This window comes from Balaenoptera ricei, chromosome X (assembly GCF_028023285.1).
Source record: "Balaenoptera ricei isolate mBalRic1 chromosome X, mBalRic1.hap2, whole genome shotgun sequence".
In the NCBI taxonomy this organism is placed as follows: domain Eukaryota; kingdom Metazoa; phylum Chordata; class Mammalia; order Artiodactyla; family Balaenopteridae; genus Balaenoptera; species Balaenoptera ricei.
The window spans coordinates 106506442-106527161 of NC_082660.1; the positions used below are offsets into that span (position 1 = coordinate 106506442).

Genomic DNA, 20720 nt, shown 5'->3' on the forward strand with positions numbered 1-20720 from the left:
GCCCTAGAGGTCATCTAATGAGGTGTATGTTTACATGTTTAGTTGTCTTTAACTATAAATTTTCAAAACTCTAGATTCTAGTCCAACTCCTCACTTTAAAGATGGGGACCATGGAGAAATTTCTCAAGGACTATCACATAGAGAGAGAATTGCAGAACCTGAAGTAGAAGCCATTGTAGCCCAAATTTACCAACTTCTAATCCCAAGAAAGAATCCATGCCCTTTCTAAACACTTTCTTCTTCCACGCTGCACCATCAGTATTGGTTGTTAAAAAAAAAAAAACTTATTTAGGTGTGGCCACCAATAAATTAAATCTTCTGTATCATTTTCCTTAAGGTTTCTACTGTTTTGACAATGTTTTGTTCATCACTGTAGTAACATTTTGGCCAACAGCATTTTTTCCTGTTGCTTTGCTGTTTGCCTTTTCTGTGTGACTAATTGGGCTGCTGGCCATATCTGCGGGGTAGGGGGGCTTTGCGGAGGGAATTGCTTCTCTTCTGCATCTGCATTTCTTTTTCATCCATAAAATATTATCTATTCTTCCTCCGCTTCTTGGAAACCAATTACATTTTCAGTACTGTGCCAGTTTTGAATTCCTGATTGGAAAGCAGCTTTTTATCTTGGAATTGACTTCCAAATACTGCTGAATTTTTTTTTTAACTTCAGTGTGTATCTTTAAAAGCTAAGATCGCTTTTCTACATAGCCAAAATAGCATGGCCGCACTTTAAAAATTATTAATTCCTTAATATCATCTAATACTCAGTCCATATTTAAATATTTCCAACTGTCCCAATTGTCAGGAGACAGATAATATCCAGTTGTCCCACCATTAGTGAGATGGACCACTGTATTTAAGGTGATAATAGCATGTCCCCTCCTGCCATCTACACGTTTCCTCCCCTTGCCACCTGAAGATAATCTGTGTGGTGTTAATGTTAGCACCCTGTCAACTCTTCAGCTGATGCTTTTTATTGGCCAATTAGTATCCTTGCTTGAATCAATAATCTCATTAGGGGTTGTGAAACGATGATGATTTTTCTCATCTATCATTTAATCTACATTTATAAGCTAACACTTTCCTACAAAGCACTGCTTTCAGTCCTCAACTAGGCTTCTTAGTTGTTCTGAAATTCGGTTTCTGCTAGAAAGGCAGGAAACATGTTTAATTCTTTCCCTTTAATTATCAATTTTTAAAGTGAGGGTTTGAATTGATAGCCACCTCAAATGGTACCAAATTAGTCCCCTCCACACCGCATTCAACAAGTTCTTTTTAAGCTGCAGTGATTTTTTAAGGCGTGGGGATCTACAATTCATATTGTACAACTTTCTATTGTGACTGTTGCTCTGAAGAAGATGGGGGCGCATAATCAGCCGACTTGTACACACAAGGCCAGTGTTTTGCGTGGTACTTAGGTGCATGAAACCCACTTCACCTCTGTTGGCAATTCACTGTGGGAAATAACCAAATCTTGAAAGTACTCTTAAATTGAAACTTGATGTTCCATTATTCTATGACTTTTGTTTCTTTCTTTTAAAAAAATTATATATACATGCATGTATTTTTCTAGGATGACAAACAGCTAAAAGCCAGTTGTGTTCACCACCCAAACACTGATTTTTTTTTCATCTAGGATGTTTTTCGTCTTTGGCCATTATTCTATTGTTTATTACCTTGTTTAAAAAATCGGCAGGGTAAGAATTGAATTATGGACTGTAATTTTGTGGATTTTTTTTCTACAAGTAATTTTAAAATTAGACTGACATATAATTCACAAAATTGAATAACAGGTGAGAGCCTTTGCCTTTGTCCCTTTTACCTTACATAGACATATTCATAGAAGCAGTGCTCAGGCAAAGGCCCTGATGCTGATGATGGGTGAAGATAGAGTAATCAAAGTTTCAGGAATGAAAAAAGGCAATTAAAAAATTAATGTTTTCTTAGAAGCCATTTCTGCTGCACTATTCTGATTGCTTTTTTCCTGTCCAACACAGTTAAGCATTGGGTCTAATGAGCAGAAACCAATGAAAATGTAACATTCAGGGTGCATTTTTTAAATTAAAATAATTTTTCTTTTAAAAGAAATATGTTTATTATAGAGAAATGAGAAATACAGATAACCAAAAGAGAAAAATTAATCTTGTCACCCAGCTATAATCATCTTTAAGGTTATGAGAACAACACAGAGAAATGGAAATACAGTCGTCCCTTGGTATCTGTGGGGGATTGGCTTCAGGACTCCCTCGGATGTCCAAATTCATGGATGTTCAAGTCCCGTATATAAAATGGTGTAGTATTTGCACATAACCTATGCACATCCTCTGGAGGGCTGACTGCACTTTTACTGGTAAATGGAATAATAGTAACAACAATAATAACAGTTCATACTTATTGAACTTTTGCTATGTGTTAGACACTTCTCTAAGCACTTCCTTCATTAATTTGTCCCCATCCTGCCACAGGGATTATCTCCACTATACAGATGAAGACAGTGAAGCACCAGAGGGATTATATGTAACTTGTTTGAGGTTACACTGCTGCTACCTAGCAGAGCTGGTATCGAAATCTAACTAACAAGAGTTAGAGCTGCTCAGCACCTGAGTCCTGAAGCCAGGCTTCCTGATCCTGCAGTCCACACTTCTAACAAATTATATAACATGTTTTAATAAAATGCTCATTTTATCTTTATTTGAATTTAACAGATGAAAAGGAAACAGGTGGAACTGAAGGAATTTCTGAACTTTTGACAAACTATAAAATAATTTTTAATGATTATTAAAGACAGCCATTTTTCCATATGTTCTTCCCATTCTCTCCCCATTCTTAAAGTTGTCCAGGATCTGCATTTCCAGTGCATAAGGCCATTATATACTATATTGTCTCCCTATAGCCCTCTTTAGTCTTAATTCTATATGGTATGTATTTGATGCTAACCCCCGATCTTTATGTTGATGTCTCTCCGGTCATTTTGGTTTTTTGAAGCTCCAAAAGTTTTCTCAGGAAGGATTCATGGGACCAACATTTCCTGGATTATTTACATATTGATGGAGTTTCCTGCATTAATAATTGAAATTCATTTTAGCTAGATATAAAATCCATGACTTACATGTTCTTGCCTTGGGGATCTTAAATATGTCATCCATTTTCTTCGGGCATAAAGTGTTGTCAAGGTCTGCTGACAATATAATACTCTTTCTGTATTAAAACACTTGGTCTTTTTTGCCTGGTTGTCAAAAGATTTTTTCCTTCGAAGTCCAATAATTTGACTAGAATATGTCTTGGTATTAGTCATTCTGGGTTGATTTTCCAAGGTATATAGTGTACCTTTTCAGTATGTAGTTTCAAATCTTTTTAAAAATTTTCAGTGAAAATGTCTTCACTTATAGACTTTGTTATTCTGTTCCCTTATTTTCCTTGCCTGTCTTCTATATTTGTCACATCCTTTTGAATAATTTTCATCTATCTTTATTTCTTTTTGATTTTAAAAAAATCCTCCTTTTCATCTTTTGTTTCTCTTAAGGTATTATCTGTTGTGTTTATTTGCCCCTGTGTTTCCTCTAGCTAGTCTTCATTTCTGAAATGATTATTTTCTTTTACTTCTAATTGTTTCTTGGGTTTTACCATGTCATTTCTAAATTGTTCTTATTCTGAATTTTTATATTCTTCGATATCATGCACAGTTTTTCATATCACATAACTTTTTCTTAATATACTTTTGCTAGTTTTGAAATATTAGATTATAATTTTCATCTGTGTATATTTTGTGGACATCTTTCTGGCATCTTTTAATTCCATAAGAATATTATTCTGTTGCTTATTTTTACATGAAATTAGTTTCCCTAAAGTTTTAGAAGGAGACTTGATTTAGGATAGTTTTTTTTTTTTTTTTCTAATTTCATGGCTATGGAGTTCCATCTTCTATTATTATTTTTTTTAATTTATTTTATTTTTTTATTTATTTATGGCTGTGTTGGGTCTTCGTTTCTGTGCGAGGGCTTTCTCTAGTTGCGGCAAGCGGGGGCCACTCTTCATCGCGGTGCGCGGGCCTCCCACTATCGCGGCCTCTTTTGTTGCGGAGCACAGGCTCCAGACGCGCAGGCTCAGTAATTGTGGCTCACGGGCCCAGTTGCTCCGTGGCATGTGGGATCTTCCCAGACCAGGGCTCAAACCCGTGTCCCCTGCATTGGCAGGCAGATTCTCAACCACTGCGCCACCAGGGAAGCCCCCATCTTCTATTATTTTTGACAATTTTTCAAAACTATAGTGAATTCCTTTCTGAAATCTGGCTCTGCCTGTTCACCTCGTTTACTTTTATCTGGACTTTCTAGTTTGTGTCTCTTGTCTGTGTCCTAGCCAGTGTGCAGTCTGTTCCTATCATTTTCTCTTCAGAGTGGGACTTTGCCCAGGAAGGGAGCTTTGGATGGTTTTGAGAGTTCATAGGGCTCAGGTGGCTCTCAGGCTGTTCTATGGACTCTTTGCATTTGGTCACTCTTTTGGCAGTGCAAACCCCTGCCAGACTCACTTATTGTTCATAAGTTAGCTTGCTGAAGTTTGAGTGAGTTGTTTTAGAATTCTCAGATCTATCAGATGCCCTGATGATTCCCTCTCCATGCTTTCCCATAGCTAATGCCACTTTGCTCTTGTAGCATCTCTAATTTGTCCCTACCCGCTCATATTTCAGGGTTCATGGGGGCATCACTTTCATCTGGTCTTGTTGCAGATTGTGTCCGTGGATTTTGCTTTGCTTTCCTACTTACCCTGCTTACCTTTCCTACTTGTGGTTTTTATAGTGGCATTTGGGGAAATGCAAAAACTATGCTGCCATCCACTACCTTCCTCATAGGATTTCTCTGTGAACTACAGACCATGGGCCAACTCCTGCCTGCCAGTTGTTTGTGTACAGGCTGCAAGCTGCGAATGGTGTTTACACTTTTAAGTAGTTGAAAAATATAAAGAAGAAAATAATATGAAATTCAAATTTCAGTGTCCATAAATAAAGTTTTGTTGGAACACAGCCATGCCTATTCATTTATATATTGTCTATGGCTGCTTTCATGCTACAACAGCAGAGACTATATGGCCCTCAAAGCTGAAAATGTTTATTATCTGGCCATCTACAGAAAAAGTTTGCCAACCCTGGTTCTATAATATACTTTTTCTTTTTTTAAAAATAAATAAATTTATTTATTTATTTATTTTTGGCTGTGTTGGGTCTTCGTTACTGCACGCGAGCTTTCTCTAGTTGCGGCGAGCGGGGGCTGCTCTTCCTTGCGGTGCGCGGGCTTCTCATTGCCATGGCTTCTCTTGTTGCAGAGCATGGGCTCTAGGCGTGTGGGCTTCAGTAGTTGTGGCACGCAGGCTCAGTAGTTGTGGATCGTGGGCTCTAGAGCTCAGGCTCAGTAGTTGTGGCGCATGGGCTTAGTTGCTCTGCAGCATGTGGGACCTTCCTGGACCAGGGCTCGAACCCGTGTCCCCTGCATTGGCAGGTGGATTCTTAACCACTGCGCCACCAGGGAAGCCCTATATATATATTTTTTAACATCTTTATTGGAGTATAATTGCTTTACAATGGTGTGTTAGTTTCTGCTTTATAACAAAGTGAATCAACTATATGTATACATATATCCTCATATCCCCCCCTCTTACTTCTCCCTCCCACCCTCCCTATCCCACCCCTCTAGGTGTCACAAACCACCGAGCTGATCTCCCTGTGAGCCCTATACTTTTTAATGGCTAAATAGTATCATACTGTGTGAATATATCATGGTGTACTTAACCAGTTCCCTATCATTGGTCATTTAGATGAATTCTAAATTTCATTGTTATAGGCATCATTTCACAGCTAATATTAACATATATATTTCATTACTTTCTTGGGATAAATTGTTACAAGTAAGATTGCCGGATCAAAGGAGATTATATACATTTTAAACTCTTTGATTGTTATTGACAAATTGTCATCCAGAAAGGATATACAGGTTAAATATCTATTAAGGATACTGCTTAAATAAATTATGGTGCAGTCATGCAATGAAATATTATACAGAGGTCAAAGGAAATGAGGTAGATCTGTTTTACTGATGTACAAAAACATATACTCTATGCTGTCAAATTAAACACTCTGGTTACATATCTAGGGTATGATTCCTTCATATTAAGGAAATGGTGGCATTAGAATACACACACTTAAATTTTTCACAAGAAGCACTGATTACAGCTAGGTTGTACTGACTTACATACCAACCAGTAGTGTGTCTCAGTGGTTGTTTGGCCATGCTTTTGCCCACATGAATATATCTACTTTTTAAAAAAATTCTTCCCAGTGTGTTAGATGAGAAAAGGGCATCTTGTTTTATTTTATTTTTATTTTTTAAACATCTTTATTGGAGTATAATTGCTTTACAATGATGTGTTAGTTTCTGCTTTATAACAAAGTGAATCAGCTATACATATACATATGTCCCCATATCCCCTCCCTCTTGCGTCTCCCTCCCACCCTCCCTATCCCACCCCTCTTGGTGGTCACAAAGCACCGAGCTGATCTCCCTGTGCTATGCGGCTGCTTCCCACTAGCAATCTATTTTACATTTGCTAGTATATATAAGTCCAGGGCATCTTGTTTTAAATTTACATATCAAGTTTTGTATTTTTTCACGTGTTCATTGGCTTGAATTAATTCTTTCGTGAAATCCTTGTTCATTGTCCATTTTTGCCCTGCAATATTCGTCTTTTCCCTGGTGGTTTGTAAAGCTCTTTATACATCAGTTAGTAATCCTTTGGTTTGTCGTCGATGTTTGTATTGTATTTAGGGTGATTAATGATGTGCAGAAGTTTTTTTATGCAGTCAAATCTTCCTTTATTTTTTATGTGTAGAAAGCCCTTTCCTACTGCAGATTTATATAATTGTTCCTTAATACATTTTTCCAGGACTTATTTGATTTTATTTTTCACGTATAGGTCTTTAACCCCCCATAGGGGGTTTATCCGTGTAGGCTGTGAGGTAGGGTTTAACTTTATTTTTCAAATGTTTAGCCAGTTGTCTTAGTGCCATTTATTGAATAAGCCATTATTTTAAGGTTATGTAATTTTTTTCAGATTGTTTTTTTATTAGAAGTGTGTGCATTTCACATTTTTAAAAAATTAGCTTTGTTGATTTGATTTACATACCATAAATTTTACTCTTCACAAGTGTACAGTTAGAAGAGTTTTAGCAAATGTATGCAATTTGGTAGCCACCGCTCCAATCAAGATATAGAAAGTTTCCATCATCCCCCCCAAAAGTCCCCTCATGCCCTTTTGCAGTACACCCCGTTCCCCAGTCCTGTACCCTTGCAACCACTGATCTCTTTTCTGTCCCTAGAGTTCTGCCTTTTCCAGAATATCATATAAATGGAATCATGCAATACATAGATTTTTGAGTCTAGCTTCTTTCACTTAGCATAATGCATTTAAGACACACCCACGTTGTTGCATGTCATTGCTTTTTCTTGCTTAGCAGTATTCCATGATATGGCTGTAGCACAGTTTATTTAACCATTCACTTGTTCAAGGATATCACAACTATTCCCAGTCTTTGGCTTTTATGAATAAAACTGCTATAAACATTCATGTAGAGGTCTTTGTGTGGACATGTTTTCATTTCTCTTGGGTCAATACCTGCGAGTGAGATTTCTGGGTCACGCAGTAAGTATATATTTTGTTTTATAAGAAACTGTCAGGCTGTTTTCCATAGTGGCTGTGCTATTTTACGTTTCTACCAATAATATATGAGAAATCCAGTTACTCTGCATCCTTATCAGCACTTGGAATTGTCAGTGTTTTTTATTTTAGCCATTCTACTAGGAGTATCAGGGTTAAATAATTATTTAGAATAATTTGGATATTTTTAAAAATTAATTTTATTTATTTATTTATTTGCTGCGTTGGGTCTTTGTTGCTGTGCGCGGGCTTTCTCTAGTTGCGGCGAGCGGGGGCTGCTCTTCGTTGCGGTGCGTGGGCTTCTCATTGCGGTGGCTTCTCTTGTTGCGGAGCACGGGCTCTAGGTGTGCAGGCTTCAGTGGTTGTGGCTCACGGGCTCTACAGAGCACAGGCTCAGTAGAATTTGGATATTTTAAACAGTGTTTTCCAACTTTTCTCTCCATATGTTCTCTAAGACTGGATGCTCCTGACCTGCTGAGTCCATCTCCAGTTGCACAACCTGAGGCAGCTGAATCATCATTGTTGCTTGTTTCTATTTTTCCTTCTTTCCATTTCCTTTTCTAGGCTTATAGAACCAGAAAACAACAGAGCAGAAATGGAGCTTAGAAATAATCTAGTGCAGGGATTGGCAAACTTTTTCTGTAAAGAGCCAGATAGTAAATATTTTTGGTTTCGCAAGCCTTTTGGTCTGTTACAGCAACTCAGCTCTGCTGTTGTAGCATGAAAACAGCCGTAGACAATACAGAAACAAATGGGGGTGGCTCTGTTCCAATAAAACTTTATTTACAAAAACAGGCAGCCTGCTGGATTTGGCCCTTAGACCATAGTTTGCAGTCCCCTGGTTTAGTCTAACAACTTTATTTTACAGAAGAGGGGACTGAGCTCACATTTCACCCTTTTCTTTGACTTGTAAGGAAGGAAGGCAAGGACCAGGATATTGGCTTTCACCATAAGATACACACTTAAATTGAGTTCAAGATGAGCTTACCTTATATGCATAATTCCCTGTTCTAGCAAATGATGTTACATGAAGCTGTTAATGCAAGGTCTTTCAAAACTTTTAACTGCACTAAGACTTTTGGGACATTTTATATATTGCCATTCACCTTGACGCCTTTTTGAGCCTACATCTCTGGAGCAATGGTCAAATTTGAGTGGTAAAAAAATAAAGATAGAAACAGTTGAAGTAAGGAAAGCATGCTGTTCTTTTATTCTTCTTCAAAAGACTTCGTTTCCAATTTTGGAGGTGTCCACATTTGTTTATCTTTTGAGATAGCTATTAAATATCATATAACAGTCCCATGGTTTTTTCACCTTTAACATTAATTCCTGATTGTTTTGTTTAATTGATTGTTCAAATAGATGAAGATTCTTAGGTCAAAAAAAAAGACTCCAATCAAAACAGGAAAACATATACTCAGGGTTCCATGAACACAAACCTAAAAATAAGCATTGGCTGCAAGTACTCAGGGAAAGAACACTGTTTAGAAAAGTCATCGTGTATGTGTTTTTCCTTCCCTTCCAGCACTGGAAGAAGTACGACATCTGTGAGAAGCAAACCAAAGAGGAAACTGACTCTGTAGTGCTGATAGAAAGCCTGAAGAGAGCCTCTCAGTGATGGGGATAATTTATTTTAACCTTCAATGTGACCTTGTGAAGATTCATTCCGTTTTCCATTTGTTATCTGGGAACTTGTTAAATGGAAACCGAAACTACTGGACCATTTAAAAACAGGCAGTTCATAAGAGCCACAGGTCTTTATGTTGAGCCGTGCACCGAAAAACTAAAAATAATAATGGGCCCTTTGGAGAAAAGAGTGGAGTCATTTTCGTTGAATTATAAAAAGCAGACGTCTTTTGCTAAGGCTTCCAACTAGAGGACAAAAGCAAAAAGTGATGATGGCAGTCGAGTTAATCTTATCAAGAGTTGTGACAACTTCCTGAGGGACCTAGGCCTGCTTTGTATTCTTTGTCTCAAATAATACCAACAAATTTTATTTGTAGGAGAACTCATTTTGGGTGCAAATGCTAAAGTCAAACTTGAGTCATAGAGAACATCTAGCAAACAAAATTGATAAAATCTGTTATCTGTTGTTTGGGATCCCACTGAGTAATGGCTATGGCTATTAACACTCTTTAATAGTCCGGAATCTTCATCCCCTTCAGCAGCATTTTCCTCTGCTTTGAAAGGCCCAGGCATCCATGTTGGCCGTGACTACAGCAAAAGCAGAAGAAGCTTCTTGACTGAGATCTTTCAAAGCCATTTCAGGCTTTTAAGGGCAGTAGAGGCAGAATGACTTATTGGGTATTAGAGTTTGAACGACACAGTCTCTAATGATGCATTGTTTTTTCTTCACCTCCGCTACTCAAATCAAGTATTTACTCTGCGTCCAGATTGTGTTAGGCCCCCAGGTGTGAGGCACCAACTCCCTCAAAGAATTCACAGTCTAGTTGGGTCTCCTCAGTTCTTTCTCCCCACCAGTCATTTTCCAGACCTTTCAACACCCCACTTCCCACCTCGATTTCCCTTTTTGCATCTCCCTCATTCCCTTCTGTGTAGTCTTTCACCTCTCATGAGCAATTAGAATATAAATCTGCTCACAGCACCTAGAGGAGCAGGGAGTAATTTGCATCTCAGGAAAAGTGTGAGTAGACTGAGAAACAATGACTAATTCTCGCATATTTTGTAACTTCTGTGTGACTCTGCATTTATTTGAAGCTTTTCAGCATTTACTGTTTCTGTATGCATTTTATAAACAGAAAACAGTTATTATCGTCACCTAGAACTTTGCTATTTGCTTGAGAAAAAAAGAATAGTTGTGTCTTTCTCTTTTCCCTTACTCCCACAAATGGTTATTAGTAGGTTTTGTTTCTTATATTGATAACCAGCCATCCAAGGCTCCAACGTTTGTATTTTTTTTTTTGCATATGTTAAGGCTCCATTCTCACCCATCCCCACAACGTATCCATATATATATATATTCCCTCTACTTCTACTTCCTCCATATTTAAAGTGTGGAAATGAGAAGTCCCCCTCCAATGTTTCTCTCCTCACACACATAGACTCAGATTACTGGTAGGAACTTGAGAACTCTATATCACAAGTTCTCCAAACATTCATCCATTTGTATTAATAAGATAATGCTACTTCCAATTCCTGCTCTTAGGGAAGGGAGATCAGACATCCCTGCTCTTTTCAGGTGTGGGTACAGTGCAGGAGAACTGTGCCCTGGCTTTCCTGAGGAAATTGGGGTTCGTGGCAATGGCAGATGGCAAGGTGTTTCCTCCCCCTGCTTTTATATTTGAGGTCAGACTGAGGCTGGGAGACGGGCATGGATGTGCTATTCTGTCCTACTCTTCTCTAGAAAGAATATTTGGTTTTCCTGTGTAGGGATGAGATGATTTCCTAGCCAGCTCTTATACTTCCGCGAAACAAAACACCTAAATGCCTCACCCAAAGCCATTTTTCCTGTCATCCTATTTAGATGGCAGTGCGGGGAGGGGATGCTTTGATATTCTGATTACCCAGAGAACTGACGCCTACAGTCCTGCAGCCTGGGAGTGGGCTGGGAGCGGGGGTGTTTCCATCTTGCTCTTTTAGTGGTAAAATAGTTGAGGGAAAAGTGGGCAGTGAATTATGGGAGTACCTATGGCTGTTATATAACTGCTGACAACTGATCCCCAGGTCTTGAGAGCTCTTGGAGACTTTAACACATCAGTGGAATTCCCACTACCCGTAGGAAACTAGTAGGTTCATGTGCTATTTTATGTCTAACCTTTATGGATTTGTTTTCTCCACATATCTAAGTAAAGCCACTGTAAGGATGGTCATTCCTATTCTTTCATTCAGATAAGTGTGTTCTTCATCCCGCACTGAAGGGATACGTGAAACAATGTTAACATTTTTGGTAATGCCTTCAAATGAGGATCATTTTGTTTAACTTCTTACAGAAAAGCTTGAGTAAAATAAATATTAATTGTCTTTTTGTATGTCACCCAAATGTTTTCCTTTGTCTTATTTTGGGGAAAGTGTTGTGAGGAGTGGGTGGCAGAAGAAATTGGAGTTAAAAGAATATAAGTTGGGAAAAAATTCCAAGACAGCTATTTTATCTTACAACCATGTATCATAAGCTTCCCTGCTATTCTCGGCATGCCTGTGTTTTCTGATAAAGCCCTGCACTTGGTTTAGTATTAGTACAGCCTTTGCAAACAGTACCTAAAGGGACATAAGTATTTGCTAAATCGTGGTTCTGACAATTAAGGGAAATGGAGAACTGGTCCTTTCTAATTTTAAGCTTCAAATAGAGTGCAATGTACTTAAGGAGACTGTCATGGTATATACACGATGAGGGACCTCTAGTTATGAATTAATCACATAAACAGGTTAGATTTGAGACTAAGAAAATCAGTTTTCAATAGCTTCCCTCTTAAGAGATGGTAATGTAGTTTCATGTTTTCTGTAACTACAGCAAAATGGTTTGAATGTCACGGAGGGTTTTTCTCATTTGTATTAAGTTCTAGGAGTGCATCTTTAGCCCAACATTTGTTAATTACCCTGCATCTTTCCAGGATCCAAGCCCTAGGGTATGGGTAGGGGGTGCTGATCTTGGTCAGGTTACTTCTGTAACTATCTAAAATGATCCAAGAAGATTCTGGAAATCCATCTCCAGGTAAGTATACTTTTGTTCTGTTTTGAATAAGAAATCACCTTTTGGTCCTCAACACATCAACACGCTGAGTATTATGACAGAAAGCATTTAACTGAGGACCCTTGAGATTGTATATCTGTATGAGATCTATGGAAAACAAATTCCTGTAGCCACAAACATGTTCACCTCATCTCAGGGCAGAGGAGCCAGAATGACCTGAGACCATTTGCTTTCCAGGGTAATTTACCATTTTGTCATTTCCAAGAAGTCCTTCTCTTTTACAAGCACAGCTTTGTGCTCACGTGAGTAGCATATCATGCTACTAGAATATTAGTAGTTTTAGAAGAAAGTAAGGGGACAAGAACATTTATTTCAGAGACTCTGTTTTCTTTTAAACCCTAATGATTAGATCAAGCAACAGAGTTCTTTGTAAATACCGTAGGGAAATCTTGGCATGCTTTTACTTTAAGAAAAGGAGCAGTTTTGCTGACATTTGGATGTGCTAGATACTTTTGACATCAATTCCCAAGATGATTTCTTCCTGAAGATTCTTTGGCCTTTAGCCATCTTTTCTAATGGTCACACTTTTAGTTTACCATTAGCAACAGGAAAATACTTCACTGCTAGTTTTCAACATTTATTAGGTAGACCATTATATAAAAAAGAGAAAATTAATAGTTATTGAGTAGCTACTGTGTGCCAAGTTGCATCTGTTATTTCACTAAATCCCCATATGAGTCCCATGAGATAGGTTGATTATTATCTTCATGTTACAGATGAAGAAACCAAGACATAAAATGATTGAGTGTATGTGTGCAAGATCACACAGATCGTGACTGAGAGAACCGGAAAACAAGTCAGCCTGGCTTTAGAGCCTGTATAATATAGCCAGTGATGTACTTATTTGTCCTAAGGAGGCTAAAGAAGAAACATCTTATTTCAAATTATTGCCAAATTTCTTATCAACGGACAGACTGAGAATTTAAATCATTTAATTGCAAAGTGAGCTTTATACAGTGTCTTAAGATTCATTCGTGCGTCCATTCCTCTATGAGCCAGGCAATGTGCTAGGCACTAGGAATTTAGAAGTGAATAAGATTTGTCTTGGTATCAGGTGGTTAGTCAGGGGGAGGCTACTTTGTACAGGGAAAGAAACCTGGATTAGAATGTAGGAGTTCCAAATGACCTTGGGCAGGTATCTCTTCCTATCTGCATCTGCTTCCCCATCTATAAAATGAAGATGTTAGACAGTGATATATCATCCCATCCAAGGCTCATAACAGTGGCCATAAGTCGTAGAGCTCATCTGGAAGTGAGGATCTTTGCTACGTGCACTAGCAATGCCACGGGCAGGTCCCCTCCTCTCTCTGGGCCTCAGGGTTCTCGTCTGTGAAATGAGACTGGACTAGATTAGCTCTATTCTGACATCCTGCAAAAATTAAGATGATGACTTTTGTTGTACATATCAAGAAAATATGTTTATGGTCACCTCTTATTCTTGCTATAGGAGGTAGTTAGCTATTAGCAGTAACTGCCAAAAATAACCAAAGTCGGCCCTTTAATACAACAGTAAGAACAAAGGAATTGATACATTGGAAGAGCCTTGTGGTTCACCCAAATCAGAATTTTCACAAGGGCCCAGCCATGGCTCTGCCTAACAAATATTTCTTAACATGCTTTGCAGACCTTAGGTCATTTTGCCTAGAAATGCAAAAATGGACTTTGTATAATACAGATTGCTTGTATAATGACTACATCTGATGCATTCTCTAAAATCCATTTGAATTCAATACTTGCAAATTTGGTCATTGAATTTAACTTTTTGGGTTTCATTTGATCAAAATAAAACATGTACATAATTTTAAAAGTCAAAGAGTACCACAGGGCTTATAAAAAACAGTCCCCTGCCCCGCCCTTCCTTACCCCGGATTCCTCCTCCCAGAAGAGATCCTCACACCCTAATCCCTGGAACCTGTGAAAATGTTACTTTACATGGCAAAAAGGACTTTGCAAATGTGATTAAGATGACAGAATTTAAAATGGGGAGATTATCCTGGATTATGTGGGGGGGTCGGATCTAATCATTTGAGCCCCTAAAAGCAGAGAAATTTCTCTGGCTGGAAACAGAAGAGGAGGAGAGATTCAAAACACAGAAAGGACCCAAAGTGCTGTTGCCGGCTTGAGACTGGAAGAGGCCATGTAGAAAGTGTCAGAGGGAACCGCGTCCTGCCTGCAACCTGAATGAGCCTGAAAACAGACTCTCTCCCAGCGCCTCCAGATAAGGAGCCCAGGCTGGCCGATCTGTCATGACTTCAGCCTTGTGGGACCCTGAGCAGAGAATTCAGTCATGCTGGGCTGCACTTCTGACCTGCAGAAGTATGAGCTAATAAATTTGTGTTGTTTAAAACTGCTTTTAACATTTTTAGCTGTTTCTTTTGACATATAACTCTTTACTTTGGAATAATACCCTAATACTTAATGCTATTTCTTATTTTTATTTAGGTTTAGAAATTATCTATTTCTAAATTTCTGCTATGGAAGATGAGGAACTAGCTTCCATATATGCGTCCCAACACATACACACACACCACGTGCACTCATAATTCTCTTCCACAAATACAACACATTTTGGTTTAAATATTCAATATTTGCATTATACCATATAATTATTGCTCACAGTTGATCCATGTAGAGTGCCATTAACTGTACTTCCTTTATTTTGTTTTTCCCAAATTGTCTCTTTCGGTTTGATTTGGATTTTTTCTTCCAGTTTTATTGACATATAATTGACAGACAGCATGTATAAGTTTAAGGTGCACAACAAAATGATTTGGTTTGGTTTTTTTCTTCCAGTTTTATTGACATTTAATTGACAGACAGCACGTATAAGTTTAAGGTGCACAACAAAATGATTTGGTTTGGTTTTTTTCTTCCAGTTTTATTGACATATAATTGACAGACAGCACGTATAAGTTTAAGGTGTACGACATAATGATTTGATGTCCATACATCATGAAATGATGACCACAATAAGTGTAGCGAACATCCATAATCTCACATAGATACAAAATTACAGAAATAGGAAAAAACCACAATTTTTTTCTTGGGGTAAGAACTATTAGGATCTACTCTCTTAACAATTTTCACATATAACATACAGCCATGTGAATTATATTTATCATGTTGTAGATTACATCCCTAGTACTTGTTTTATCTTATAACTGCCAGTTTGTACTTTTTGACCGCCTTCATCCAATTCCCACTCCCCTCACCCCCTGCCTCTGGTAACCACAAATCTGATCTCTTTTTCCATGAGTTTATTTGTTTTTGAATTATAATTGACCTATGTTAGTTCCTGTTACGCAACATAGTGCTTCGGTATTTCTATACATTTCAAACTGATCACCACGATAAGTCTAGTTACAATATGTGACCATACAAAGATATCACATAGCTAGTGACTATATTCCCCACACTGTACATTTGGTTCGATTTGTTTTGCTATGCACCTGCCATGACTTCAGTCTCAAACTTTCTATCAGAACCATTAAACTCCACTCAGTATGGTCAAGCATATTAGGTAATCTAGTCATACTCGATTCTACGAGTTCCATTTCTTTTTCTTGGAGACAGCCCTAGTGGAGTTTGCTGCCCTCTTGATCCATTCTGGAATGGTTGCCCTCTAGGCCCGCTTCCCAGCTGTCATCCTGGGAATTCCCTTTGCTTCTCTTCTGTGTTAGATTCTGTTTCCTAGCTCTCAGCTTGTCCACTTTCTTGCTTTACACCCTAGTTTTGCTGGACCACATCCTGCACTAACTTCCTTAGAAAGATTGCATGGGAGGCAATTTTAATAAAACCCTTCTGTGTCTGAATATATCTTCATACATCATTAACATTTTCACCAAGTGAAGAATTCCTAATTAGAAACAATTTCCTTTTAGAATTTTGAAAACATTATTCCAATATGTTCTTGCTGCTAGTGTTGCTTTTGAAAAGTCTGATCCTGTATTGATTTCTTATTTTTTTTTTGTATGTAACTTTTTTTTCTGCAAGCTTTAAAAGTTCTCTTTTGATCTCTAGTGTTTTAAAATTTAACAGTGATATGCCTTCTTCTGCGTCTTCTTCCATTTACTGGGCTGGGCTTTTGTGAGCCCTTTCAATCAAAAAACTCATCTTTCAATTTTGAGACGTTTCTCACATACTATCTTCTTTTTTGTTTTCTCTATTTCTAGAACTCCTATTAGTTGGATATTGGATGTCCTGGACTGGTTCTTTAATTTTCATGTCTTTCTCTCATGTTTCAATTAATTGTCTTTTGGTTCTACTTTTTTGGAGGTTTCGTTAACTTGATCTGTCTGAGCCTCAGTTCTCATCTGTAAAATGCTGATAAAAGGACCTACCTCATAGGATTATTCTGAGATGTTGATGAAATAAACCATGTGAAGTGAACGTCAAAAAATGATGGCTGTGATTGTATGTACTGTTATTCTGGCACCAGTTCCTTTTTCCTTCTTATGTGAAAATGACAATCCTAGTGGCAGCAATATATCTTGCTTTTACAGTATCTTATTATACTATTAACCTTCATTGTACTGAGTTTGTAATGGTATGACATTTTCTAATTGCACTGTTTTAGAAAAAAAATATGGTATAAGTCTAGTTAGCAATATTAGAATCTTAGAATGTTAGAATTCAAATCTTAACTCTTTTATTTATGTTTCTAAAAATGTTTAAAATCAAAAGTAGTTTTTTTCTTTCTTTCCTTTTCTGTTTTTCTTTTTTCTTTTTTTACTTTTCAAGTTGTCAGAAAAAAACCGCACAGATCCACTTTCTCCCCTCACCCCTGGGTTAGATTAAAAACTGGAAAAATAATGCTGGATAGCTGCTCCTTGACAGTAAAATAGGTAGTCTGGAGGCCAACTAACCACTTTCTCAGGATGGGAGTGCAGTGCACTAAGGAGGCTAACAGATAATCGACAAAACTCAGCCCCAAGAGGAGATTTGGATTAGCTGTGACCTTCACAGCCAAGAGCTTCTCTGCCTGCACGTAGGCGCCCCGAGGAGACCAGAACTAGAATTACAGAGGAAGAAAGCCTGTAAGTCAGGGACAATCTAACTTTGCTTTCTCTATTTATTTATTCATTTTTTTCAACCAGGAGTGATATTAAAACTATGTGACATGGGCACCAACCAATCAGATCTGATGCCAGCTGTAATTTCTTGGTAGGGTCGTACTAGTATGTACCGATCCTGGATTCAACAGATTTTTTTTAAGGTTTTTAAAATAACATTTATTTCTTAAAAGTTAACATGTGCATAATAGGAAACCAAAAAACACAAGAAGCAAAAAACAAAGTCATCCATCATCACAAGCAGTTTGCCATTTGATGTGTGCTTCTAGGTCTCGTTTGTGTATTTATACAACTAAGCATCCATTTTTATGTAATTAAGATCATACAGTTATGTATCATGCTTTTTCACACATCATGAATATTTACCATTTCAAAGTCCCAAAGCTATGAGTATCTTGATAACCAAGAATACACTACACCAACTCAATATGGAAGAAAAAAATGTAATCCTGTCTTTCTTGGTGAAAAAAATTTCACAGAAGACAAAAATGGCAACAGGCTTCTAGATAAAATTATTGTCAGAGTTATGATTAAAATACTACATTCCCTTAATATTCCATTAAAAGTGAGACATGAAGCAACAGAGTACACAAAGTATAATGCTTCTAAGAGGATTCATTATCCGATCTAAACTATTAAAGTATTAGCAAGGAGGCATGTTTCCATTGAATTACTTAACAATGTATTCCTATAGTACAGCCAAGAGATGCACACACATGCATGGTTATCATCAAAATGTAAAGATGAACACATCCACATACATCCCTCCCTTTATACTTCCTTCTGCCCCTCTGCTGCCAACCTAATGAACAAGTCCTGACGTACATTTCTCAGAGATGGTTTAACAATTCCATGTCCAAGATGCTGCTTTTTTATCAACTATAACAAAGATATTTACAAATTGGTTAATTCACTAGCTCTACTTTTTATCATACATTGTCACCTCAGGACATCTAAAAAGCCTAGATGTTGCAAAATAATGAATGAACCTTGTCCATAATAAACATAGGTACTTTACAAAAAATGCACATATAGACCTGTGGTTATAACCTAAAACTGACTTTTAGATATGGAGATATTAGCCAAGAGCCCTCCCCTTCACCCTTCCTCTTACCCCTCCTCCAGCATTTCAGCTGAGTACAGGACTACATCTAGCTCCAAGAGGTGGATTAACATAGACACTCCCAGAAGACACTCCTAAAAACCAACAAAAGGGCATTTATTAAGGGATTATTTTACTACCTCTACTTTTTAAAAAAAATTTTTAAATTTATTTATTTATTATTTTTGGTTGTGTTGGGTCTTCGTTTCTGTGCGAGGGCTTTCTCCAGCTGCGGCGAGCGGGAGCCACTCCTCATCGCGGTGCGCGGGCCCCCCACCGTCGCGGCCTCTCCCGTTGCGGAGCACAGGCTCCAGACGCGCAGGCTCAGTAGTTGTGGCTCACGGGCCCAGCCGCTCCGCGGCATGTGGGATCCTCCCAAACCAGGGCCGGAACCCGTGTCCCCTGCATTGGCAGGCAGACTCCCAACCACTGCGCCACCAGGGAAGCCCACTACCTCTACTTTTAATATACTTTGGGCATTAGGACTTGCTTATTCTTTAATACACAGCAACATTAACTAAAATGCACAAATAGAACAATGGTTAGACAATCTGAACTTGTCGAAAGACTCATGGGCGCAGAACCCTTCTCTCTGCACTTCCTTCCCTGCCCCCTCCCCCCTCCACCCAGTGAACAGTCAGCTTACTCTCCAAGACTCAAGTTTAACAATTCCACCCTCAACAGATATTTTTTGAGAACCTACCACGCCCCCGCACTGCACGATGCTGGGCAAGTCAGTTCCTTTCTCTTAGTTTCGGTTTTCTCTCCTGTGAAAAGGAGTAGGTGATCTACAGGAGCCCCTTCCGGTCTAACCTCCACAATCAATAAAATGATAACGTTTGATTGTTTTTAGAACAACAGTGGAAGCAGATATAGAAAAACAGCAGCTGACCCAAGACTTGTAGATTTGAAAATGTAGACAAAAACAGAAAATGATTCTATGAGTTATTGTTTGACTTGAGAATTGGACTAAGAATGAATTCTAAATGTCTTATCTCCATGATGTTTCCAAAGGCACTAGAGGGGAGACAAAGCTAGCTCTACCCAAAAGGTGGGTTTGTCTTACAGCTTTGACATTCCAGCTGCATCCCACTAGCCCTCACCAGCATGCATATGCAAGATACCTTCCCTCTTTTGAGTCTACTACTTTCTTCCAGCATTCTCTCTCCAGCTGCTACCGCCCCCAAATGCTCTCTTTCAGTGGCTGGCAGTGGCTTGTCCACTCTGGCAAGAGTCCATGTTCCAGGCCTTTCCCAACTTCCTCTCTTTCCAGACTCGCCCTGCCTCATTTCCTCTTCCTTTTGGCCTCTGCCTCATTTTAAGACATTTGATCAGTTCATCTTCGCTAATGTGGTCAAGGAAGTCCAAGATGTTTGTGGATAATTATTCCTGGATAAGATTCATATTACAAGGAGCCTCCCCAAGACCATGCTACCACTTCCATGGTAGATTTTTGAAAATCTTTTATTATAGAAAAGTTCAAACATAAAAGTAGGGAGATTGTTACAATAAATGACCGACCATGTACCCATCATCCGGCTTCAACAATTATCAACATGGAAAATCTTATTTCATCTATACCTCCACCCATTCCCTACCCCCCACAAAATGAATTATTTTAAAGTAAAACCCAAACATTATATAATTTCATCTGTAAGCATATCAGTATACATCTCTAAAAACTATGGATGCTTTTTATTTAAAAAATAACTGCAATACCATTATTACACTTAAAAGTTAACAATAATTGCTTAATATTACCAAATATCCAGTCAGTGTTCACATTTTCCCAATTGTCTCATAATTTTTTTTCTATAATTTGTTCAAATCAGGATCCAACCAGGCTCATGGTAGATTTTTGAATATTGATGCTTCGTGATATGCAGGGGCAAGGATTTGGCAACAAACAATTGTTGGCCCTCAAAACCATACCATGTTGGCATCTAGTAATGAATATGGCCCTGTCACCACAAAGCAGCTTTTTTTCTCCTTTCCAGATTGCTGTGACTAAACATAAGTTTAGTGTCCAACTGGACTCCGGAAATTCTTTATAAGAACAGTATGACATCTGTGAAAGAAGTGAAAACTCAAGTTTGGCCTTGAAATTAGAAAGCTCTTACACAACCAGCACATAGGTTTC

The 20720-nt window shown here is 38.2% G+C and overlaps 1 protein-coding gene across 2 annotated transcripts in view; it reads left to right on the forward strand.

The window, feature by feature from the left end:
• The window catches only part of IL13RA1 (interleukin 13 receptor subunit alpha 1), a 67106-nt gene extending 55408 nt beyond the window's left edge, over nt 1-11698 (forward strand). The window contains exon 11 of one of the 2 annotated variants that reach the window (XM_059911149.1): nt 2463-3113. In XM_059911149.1, coding sequence (XP_059767132.1) covers nt 2463-2486 — 24 coding nt within the window. In that variant the 3' untranslated portion in view covers nt 2487-3113. Of the gene's footprint in view, nt 1-2462; nt 3114-9223 lie in introns of those variants that run through there. The other variant, XM_059911148.1, reaches the window with a different exon arrangement.
• Nucleotides 11699-20720: the final 9022 nt, after the last annotated feature.